We start from the raw sequence: 10,454 nt of genomic DNA, 5'->3' as shown, positions 1-10,454 counted from the left end.
ATGTTTTCTCAGTGGTGTATCCCTAAAACTCTTCTTAAGATTCAGTGATATTAAAGTAACAAAATGACAGTAATCAGGATTGTTTGGGTTAAATTTTATTGGGTTGAAATACCCAGACATATTCTTAACAGGCACTATGAGATCCAGCGCATCCTTCTGCTTCTCTGCGGAAATATTTGAACAAAAAGTGATCCAGATGATGGATTAGACGGCACTAATGGTGAGTTTCACGCTTAAAGAAGTGGTCTCTCATTATGGCCAAGAGTGAATATCTTCCTCGCAAGCGTGCAAGTGGCTCTATGTCAAGAACAAAGACGTTCTGATTTCCCTTTTTGCAATCTCCCATCTCAGTGTTTTGGATCCATTAGGTAGACCCGCTACCCATAATACTTTACGAGGGACTGTGATTGTGGTGTGTACGTGACATCATTAACCCTGCATCATAGCATCATAGTGTTAACATTAGCTTTGCTTGTTCCAGTCTGATAAACAGGACACGGTCATAAGCCTAATCATACACAAATAAGTCCTCTTTTCATCTTTTTTCTTCTTTATCTTCATCCTCGCAGCATCTCCCGGCCTCTGTTCTGTGGTATTAGTTGGCCGAGAGAGCATGCTGAATTTCTGCCATTTTATATTAAATTGCCCTCTTAGATTCAAGATTTCTTTGAAATGAAGTCTTTCATAAGGCAAACCCAAGGACAAAATAAGCTCAAACTATGTTTGGTACATGGGTGAGTACTTCTGAATCTAACGGTTTTCTCTCAGGGCTCGAAGCATTTCAAAGAACATACAGTGAATTCCGAGAAGCTTGTAAGATGCGGGCTGATGGTGTCAAGGGTGACATCTGATTGTTATTGTGGCCATGCATCTGTCCCGGCTGCTGATGTAGTACTTTAAAATGACATAACCAGATATTCTGTAGCCTGCTAATCAGGTTCTGCAATGTTCATTTGATTGTCTTTGCTTAAACAGAACAGAGTGAAGCTGATGGAGGGAATCAGAAATCAACAGAAGAGTTTCAGTCATCATGTGTTCAACTACAGAAATGAGCAGTTTCGACTTAATTACATGGCTCTCTGAAATGCTTGATTCTGATTGGTCAGTAGAGTGTATTAGTGCATTAAAGTGAATCAGAACATTACAAAATTTGATTTGGAGCAGAAATGAGGAAAAGAACTACAATCCCATAAACCATTGCAAATTACATAAGTTGTAGATTGTATATAGAAACAATATATTTTCCATTTATTGAATTTTTTTTATATATATATATATATATATATATATATATACACATATACACACACACACACACACATATATATATATATATATACATAAAACAACTATTTAAGTGTTTTGAGAGCATGGAGAGACATCACTTCCACCTCTTACTGGTGGAATTTTCTTTAAAGCATCATGGGTAATATAGTTTTTCACCAAGGATTCTGCTGTTAAACACAATCATTTTAAACATAAGCTGAAATAATGCAAACTGATGGCTTCAAAAAAAGCATAATGCCATCGCTCACAGCTGGTCTGTCTATAAAGTTTTATAAGATCTCATTAAGAATCCATTTCATGCAGAAAATGATTGCAATTTTTACTTCCAGAACCCGACTGCTGCATTCTATTACAAGGCTCTCTGAAATGCTTTATTCTGATTGGCCAGTCACAACGCTCCGAGGTCCGAGTTATTCTCTGACTGCTGTCGATAGCAGAGCTGTTTCATGACCAGTCATTCGTGCTTCTTTCATGTCTCTTGTATCACACCGTGGACAATGTTTGTTTTTTTTTTCATTGTGGAAGCTTTACGATTAAAAATATTTAAACTCAAATCAGGCAAATTTTCTTCTTGAATATCGTATCATCTCAAACAATGGGTTGCTTCTCAAATGGAAGGACACATCCTTGTAGACTGCCACAGATAAAGCTCCGTCGAAGGATGTCTCAGTTTGAAGGATTCTAACTAGACAGTCTTGCTATGACCACGTGGGCACAAACCTTATGACACAACCATCTCACAGATGCACTCTAGCCTCTAAGTCTCACAAGGTCTGGGCTAAGAAAGACGCATCCTTGGACGTCCTTCCAATTGAGAAGAACCTTTTATTTCTCCTTAGCTGCTCATACTGCAGTGCATTGTGAGTCAGGAGTATACCACCATTTCATTAAAAAAATAAACATGCTACAGACTAATTCTAATAGTTAGATCTAATTTCCATTAAAAAATTAGATAGGGTAAATGTTATGTTGACTTTGAAACTAGTTGTATTTAAAAAGTAGGCTATTATTTGCAATTCATTTGGATGGCATGACATCTATTTAGTAAAGCTCTCAGATTTTGTTTTGTCATTTTACAGTTTGATTTGATCACTTGACCAGTTTTTGCAACACTCTGTGAGTTTGTTGTTCTGAAACCCAGCTATATTTCCGCCTGTGCTCCAGCATCTCTCAATGCAGCTCTCTCCCTCAATCTCAATTCCTCTCTCCCTTTCTCTCTGTCTCTCTCTCTCCATCTCTTACTCTCTTGCTCATTCACCCTAACAATCCCACGTGTGGCAGTGGTGGTGTAATTTCCACCGTTGGCTGATTTCTGCGTTGATGTGCGCAGTAGGGGACAAGCGCAGCTGTGCTTACCTCATTGTGCGTCCTGCTGGGATTCTCAGTTCGTTATCAATTATTCTGCTAAACTCTCTCTGGAGCGTTTGGTCTCGACCGGGATAATGTGTGCGCCAACCTTTAATCAAGCATGAGGCGACCCGTTTCATCAAATCACACAGAAATGCAATAATATTTTAACACACAACACTCACATTTCATTCATAAAACATTCTGTCCGAATGTTTCACACAACATACACTGAATAAACTTACAGCTGTCTTTTAGTTGTGAAATGAGATTAAGAGTTGTTTTTGATCTAGATAATACCCTTACTTTCTTCATACAGATATACAGTCGCAAAAACATAGACATCATGTTAAAACTGTGTCTTACAAACTAGTTTGGCCAACTAGCAGTTACCCAAGGGGCAATCAGTCTTACTTTTTGGGATCACATTAGACCAAACTATGTAACTGTATTAAAAAAAAGTTATAACCAGTCTTGAAGAAATGTATTTTAAAAACATTTTGAAACTATAGTCTAAGTAGTTTATGCAACCCGCCACTGGTTTTATACCCGGGTTAGCAATTAATAACAATCAATATTCATAATCTGATGTTTCCATTGATCTATATAATATCTCTATTATAGATCAGTGGATGTTTCACACTTTACATCCCTGATTTGCATATTTGGGTTGTCAGTGTCATTGATTGGACGAACGCAGCATGTGACCAGTATAATATTCTTCCTTAAAAGATTAATTCACCCAAAAATGAGTAATAGGTTGCGTTTTATTCACCCCCGAGGCAGGTGTATATGACTATCTTCTTTAAGACAAATCCAGTTGGAGTTATCCTTAAAATTGTTTTTGATCTTTCAAGCTCATTAAAGTCAGTGAGTGTTGCATTCCTTCACTCCAAAAGAAGTTAAATAAAAAGCACCCTTCCACAAAAAAAGTGTCTTACACAACTCCGGGGGGTGAACAAAGGCCTCCTGTAGTGACTCGATGTGTTTTTGTGAGAAAAATATCCATATTCAAAATGTAATAATCACTTTAATCTAGCGTGCGCCAACAGATTTACACATAAGCAGTTCCGGGGGAATGAAGAAATTGAAGTCAGCATTGCGCATGTTCTGTTGAGTCTCGTGAAAACCAACGTTTGTTTACAAGATCAAAAGAATAAACGTTTCTTTACTTTAGCAAAGCAAAACAAGTCTCCTCTTCACTTATATCAATATCCTTTGAAATTCTTCTTTACAAAAATCCTCATTTTGTACTTTTGTATTTAGTGACCCCTGTTTTGTTTCGATCTCTCTGCTGCGTTTCCACATGCGTCACTTCTGAGCGGTGCATGACCAACATTGACCTCATACATCGTTCCCCCGGATTTGCTTAGTTTACACCAGTGAGTGCAAGCTAGATGAAAGTAATTTTTTACATTTTTGAATATGAAATACATCAAATTTAGATATTAATACACATAACATTTACACTAAACCACTAAGTCACATCTAAAACATTGTTAAATCAGTATAAAATATTTAATAATTACTTTGGGTGAACTCTTCTTTTAAGCACAGTCACTTCTTTAAGTTCCTATTTTGAGGGACGGTCGAGATGCCAAGGGGACCTTGTTGATGCCTGGTGCATGCAAAAGAAAGACGTGTCTGAACATCGTCCTCCATCATAGGACAAATTTGACAGGATAAGGCAAAGCCGAACTCCTCTGCTGTCATGATGTGAGCAGGTTGTCAGCGATGATGATGAGCATCATACAGTATGAGAGTGTGACGATAATACATAAAGCAATCTGTTGATTTAACAATAGTGATTAAGCAGTCCGTTTGATTCAGGTCAGCAGTCTTCATGAAGAGGTTCAATTGACTAGAGCTCGTTAAATTGATAGTCCTGTATTAGGGCTGCACAATTAATCGAATTTCTAATTGTGATTAAAATTATGGATGCCATAATTGGCAATTAGTTGTTCAAAGTCCACTTATGTTTAAAATGTATTTTTGTCTTTCAGGTTATCTTAAGGGGTTTTAATTTTAGTTGTAGTATAACATGTTATATATTATAATATATATATATAATATTTTTTTATTTAAAGAAGAAACCAATGTATAGTTGACATTTGAGGTCTAATACAATAGAAAAGTAATAAACGTTTTTCAGTTAGAGTGTTTTCAGCTGGTTTCTTTTAATCTGAAAATATGGCATGCGGTTGATATAACAAAGATATAAACATCATTTAATGTAAATTGTGATAATCGTAATTAATGATCACAATTACAATTTCAACAGAATAATTGACAATTATGATTTATTTTCATAATCCTGCAGCCCTATCTTGTATAGTCATGTAGAGTTTGGATGTTATTCAAAAGATTGTGGTATTTAAATTATGAAAATGTCTTTCGTTTTTTTACTAAAATTGCTAAGTAATAGAGACAATCACAGAAACGTGACTGATGCAAGAGTGCTATGACATTTTACTTATATTCTCAAGCTATATTGCTTTTTAGCACTTTATGACTGCTTAGATTGTTTCTTTTGCACATTATGTTCTGGCTTAAAGGAATTGTTCACCCCATAATTCTCATATTTTTGCTGGAAGCAAAGGTTTGAAGTTTCTTACAAAAATGCAGCTTCTCCCTTCACAAGATTTTAATTATTTGGAATGGCTTAATGTGGATTACTATGATGTTTTTATCAGCTGTTTAGCTGTTTGGACTTTCATTCTGACGGCACCCATTCACTTCAAAGGATCCATTGGTGAGCATGCGATGTATTGCTAGATTTCTCCAAATCTGTTTAGATGAAGAAACAAACTCATCTACATCTTGGATGGCCTGAGGGTGAGTACATTTTCATAAAAATCTTCCATTTTTCTCTTTAATGACAGATCAAAAAGTAATTTGTGACAACTAGTTTGCTTCACCTTACAAAATGAGTAGACTAGGATAAATGTTAGTGTTTTCTAGTGCAAAATCAAAAATTACTGTAACCAGAGTTTGCTTTGCTCATGTTTACTGATTTTATTACAAAAGCTCTTTAATACAGATAAATAATGACAATTACATTTGTCCTACATAGTGGATTTTTTCACACTTGTGCAGTACCGCTCCAGTTTTTAAAAGGGTGCTTCAAAATGAAACATGCTGAACAAAACGGTGATGTGCATCAACACAAGTACAAATTTTATTTAAACATCAGCCACAGATCTTACAAGTTTATGAGATTAAAAAAACAGAAGTGTCAAATGAAAAGATGAGGCAAAAAAATAAATAATTTTTTTAATAGGGAAATTATACAAAGGCTCAAACTCAGTTATTCTGACATCCCCCTGAACAGAGAGAGGGTCTTATGCTCTTAAACACACGTCTTCAATGCTGTTACCCTTCATCTGCTGAAGCTCTTGGTGGCCCAGTAGCCGATATTGGAAACTAACTCGATTTATGAACTTCCCGCTCGACACCATTCTGACCACAGTGTTATCACAGCCGACCTTCATTTGAGCTGATGGGAAGAGAGATACGGTATGGAGAGGTTTATGAGATTTTTTGCACGCTAAATTGCTTAGCACGGTTACTGCTAGAACCAGTGATGATGCACAACAGATAAAGAAGGAATGCTCACCTGGTCCGTTAAAAGAGTAGCAGAGATCTGCCATAGGGTACATCTTGGATGTGTCCATGCCGTTTCCACCCAGAAGCTCCACAAAGTCTCCAGAACCGGGACAGCCGAGAATGGACCGCTACATGGATAAACCAGAAGACTCAAAGTCATCATAATTCATCAGTGTCTTTATATCAACTAATATATTTTCAAAGATATTAGTTCAAAACAGCTTAACTCAATTCAAAGATTGTTAAACAAACTCTATTTCACTCTATTCTGTTTCTGTTTGTTGTTCTGGACACCCAGTCGTAGGTTAACCACATAAACGTTTATAAAGAAAATTGTAAATAATATTTATTTTATTTTGTTTTCTAAATGCTATATTTGTAAATAAAATGTATATGAATTCATATGTATTATTTATTTATTTATTTATTTTTACTTTTGGGAAAGGCTGGTTTTGTTACTTGAGATCCTTTTGTTGGCCAAAACTAAGCTGTACTTTGAAATAGTGAAATTGCTAATTTAATGTATTAAGTTGTGTTTATTAAATAATATTTCTTTATTTTATTGTCATTTATTCATTTTTATTTTGGGGAAGGCTGGTTTGTGCAAATGGTGCATTTCTTGACCTGGAAATGCTCACCTTGAGATCATTGTGTTGGCCGAGATTGAGCTCTCCGATCTGGATCTCCACTGGATAGATGATGGAGAAACTGCAGTTCCTGTGCTGCTGTGGAATGATCATGGTGAAACTGCCCTCTGGGGTCTGAGAGACAACATTACAGGCTGCAAAAAGAGAGAGAGAGACACAGATGGTTGACCATCAGTATCTTGCATGTTAAGCTTCAAGCGTGGTTTCAGCATGAGCCATATGTCATTCAACTAACAGTATAAATGCTCCGAACCTTCAGGGAATTAGTGACATTAGTTTTCAAGTTCATCGGTACTGCAGAGAGGCAAATTATACATAATTTCCAGGGTCATTTTTGTATTTGTGTGCATGTGCACTTACGGAATGGATTGATGAGTTTGCGGAATGTTACTGTGAAGCTGCTCCCTGATTGGTGGAGTCTGAAGAACAGCATGGCGACATTCTGAGACGAGCGTACGATCGGTCGAGTCACTCCAGTGTCGCAGTAATCAGAGTAACGCTTGTACAGAGGAAGAGGATGGTCCTGTGTGCTGGGAAACTTCTCGCCCTTCATCACCCAGCCATCAAATACCTTAAAGATAAAAAAGTTGGCTTTTTAACACTTTTAACACCATTCTACTCCGCTCATCTGCATTTAGTACAACATAGCCTGTTAAATAATTTTCTAAGTTGTAAATGAAGATTGTAGGAGTACGTTTTACAAGAACATATGAAGTTTTTCTACTTCAAAAATGTAATGTTTAATTCATTTGTTACTTGCTGTTTCTTATTCACTAGCAATTTCTGAGTGACAATTTTTTTTTTCAGATCCTACACCAATTTTTTTTTTTTTTCAGAGTACTTCATTTTTTCAGTTCAAGTGAACTGTCTTGAACTCTGTTTAGTTCAGGTCAGGTTCAGTTTATATAATTCCCTACCGTCTCCCCCGCTTTTCAGGTCTGTTGAGTTCATGCCAGTTTTGTTTCACAGCTAATAAATTACATTAAATTTCGACATTTCATGTCCGTTTCATTGAACAGGAATTAATTCAGTATGTTAACTTCAACTATATGCCATGTGGGTTTTTCAGTCCAATTAAACTTCATTAATTTCAATGACATTTGCTTAATTGGATTTTTAATTCAGTTTTTAGAGTGGAATATGTTAGCTCATTGTATGTAGCTAAACATGCTTTCTGTTGTAGGGCCTGGCTTAAAATGACATGACGTGATCTTTTGCCGCCCTGATATAACCTGGCTTTAGTGTACCTACATTCACAGTTCGAAAAGGTACAGATTGACACAAAAATACCAATTTTTTTATTATTTATTTTTTTTCATACTTAGAACCGAATAAGTGATTGTAATACTAATACATTACATTTTTTAAATAACACTCACCTTTATGAAATCTCCTCCTCTGCAGTCGATGTTGACCGAATCATACTCGACGCTAATGATGTCACTAGGCTCGCCGATGAAAAACACGGCGCAGTTTAACTGTGGACGTTCTGCTGTGAATGTAAATTGACCCTCTACGGCCACCATGTCCAGACATCCTGAGGGACACGGAGGAAGATCAAGACAAGAAAGGTGAAAAGATGGATGCATAACCACTCTTTAAATATCAATTAGTGCCATAATGTGCTACCATATCGATTAAACGGTTAAAAAAAATCAACTTATTAAAACACATGTGAAGTCAACATCTTGATATAGATAATTAATTTATTATCCATGACGTGTGTCTTTTCCCACAGGTTTTCTGATGTCACTCACTGAGCGCTCGGCGGTACACAAACTCCTCCGGTAACTCTCGCTTTAGTTCAGAGCTGAGGAGAGATAATAATCCTTCCGGGCTGATCTCGTTATCCTGCTAAAACAACAATAAACAGGACATGGAAATGACTGGAATTAGAAAAAGATGTCAAAATACAAAAATATAAGCAATTAGGTTTGCATTTCAATCAGTGGTGCTCAAGGATTAGGATTTTTAGGGCTTCTTGGATTCAAAACAACTTGTTCTTAAATGTTCTTAAAGTAACATAGGCTTTCACATAAAGAAATAGGCTTTGCACACTACATAGAAATAGGCAATAATATTATACAAATACATATTTAAGCACAAATATTTAATGCCAAAGCATATGTGGGCACTTGCAAGGATCTATTTCCACTTGATCGGACACTTATAATGATTTCCACTGGTGTCACCCATATTTTTTTTTTTTTTTTTTTTTTTTTTTTTTTTTTTTTTAAATAAAATAAATAAATAAACGAGAAAAAAAAATTGCATTGAAAAACCCCCGTCATTTTAGACATTAAACAAATGCATTAGTTTACGTTTTGTATATGCTCACAATAAATTGTACGATAAAAGTTGCTCGTACAATTTTATATTAAATATAGGCATTGTTATAAAATGTAAACATTCTATTGTAGAATGATTGTTAAAGCCAAAGCACCAATAAACACACACAGAGCTCACAATAGACACATCGAAAGTTAAATATAAAGCTCATTATTGTGTGTGTGTGTGTGTGAGTGTGTGTGCGTGTGTGTGTGTGTGAGGTGAGCAGGTGTGAATATCTCACCTGTATGTCCAGAAAGCGCGCGTGTCCCCGGAGAGCCGTGACGCTCAACAGGAGGAAGCACAGCTGTGCGCGCGAAGTGCCCGACATGTCCGCGAAGATTTGCGCAATAAGAGAAGAATTCCGAGATCTCCCGACCAGACTGCTCCTTTTATACCCCCTCACATAAATGGGGTGGGGGCTGCCTGTATGGATCAATTTATGTGAGTCCGCGAGACAGAGAGAGAGAGAGAGAGAGAAAGAGAGAAAGGGCATGACAGATGCGTAATGTTTATTCTACTTTGTCTAGTTCTCTTTGAATAGACTAGTAAAAATAATCGTTGAAGTAAAATTTTCAGTTATACAAAAGGCAAAAGGGAAATTGTAGCAGGCTGAGAAAAGAAATGTCACTAGAGATTCGCCATAGAGTCTCAGCTACTAATATGTAAGTGCCATAGGCTATTTTATGAATATGCAGTTAGCATTCTTCCAGAACAATAAAAAGTCAATAAAAGTAGAGTTGTTTTTAAACGATTATATGTATATATATATATATATATATATATATATATATATATATATATATATATATATATATATATATATATATATATATATATATATAGTGTGCATCTATCTATCTATCTATATGCTGTATATAATAGTTCTATGTAATAATTTATAACATGTAATCTGGATTGGATAATCAGATGTAGTATCTAAAAAAAAATATTTAAATGAATTTATATTTTATGTTATAAAATATTTATAATCAGATTCCAGTTACATTTATGGATTGTATTATATTATTCACACAATGGCAATCAATTATCCATAATTTATTGATTCTCAGAAGTAGTCAGAATAGAAAATGAGTAATATTCAATACATTACTGACTACAATTTTCATCATTTGTAATCAGCAACAGATTAGCTGTGCACTTCTGTTTCTCAGCTCAGAAGAAAATTTGTGTAATTTCACTGCAGTGGGAGAAAGGTGAGGTGGTGGGACTGAATGA

General features: G+C 35.7%; 1 protein-coding gene across 2 annotated transcripts; it reads right to left on the bottom strand.

Annotated features, from left to right (window-relative positions):
- Positions 1–5,624: 5,624 nt before the first annotated feature.
- LOC127942050 (corticotropin-releasing factor-binding protein) lies at positions 5,625–9,609 on the bottom strand. Of its 2 annotated transcripts, none has more exons than XM_052537581.1 (7): positions 9,460–9,609; positions 8,645–8,741; positions 8,267–8,424; positions 7,248–7,458; positions 6,879–7,021; positions 6,251–6,368; positions 5,625–6,130 (listed from the first exon to the last, which is right to left on the bottom strand). In XM_052537581.1, the coding sequence occupies exons 1-7, from the start codon at positions 9,544–9,546 to the stop codon at positions 5,976–5,978; spliced, it is 969 nt and encodes a 322-aa protein (XP_052393541.1). In that variant the 5' UTR covers positions 9,547–9,609; the 3' UTR covers positions 5,625–5,975. The 2 variants fall into 2 exon arrangements, with proteins under 2 accessions (XP_052393541.1, XP_052393542.1); XM_052537582.1 differs by having other exon boundaries at positions 8,645–8,738; positions 9,460–9,605.
- Between the last annotated feature and the right edge of the window lie 845 nt (positions 9,610–10,454).

This window comes from Carassius gibelio, chromosome A21, assembly GCF_023724105.1.
Source record: "Carassius gibelio isolate Cgi1373 ecotype wild population from Czech Republic chromosome A21, carGib1.2-hapl.c, whole genome shotgun sequence".
NCBI lineage: Eukaryota > Metazoa > Chordata > Actinopteri > Cypriniformes > Cyprinidae > Carassius > Carassius gibelio.
Note: the sequence above shows the minus strand (reverse complement) of the source record. Positions and strands in the feature narration are given on the sequence as shown.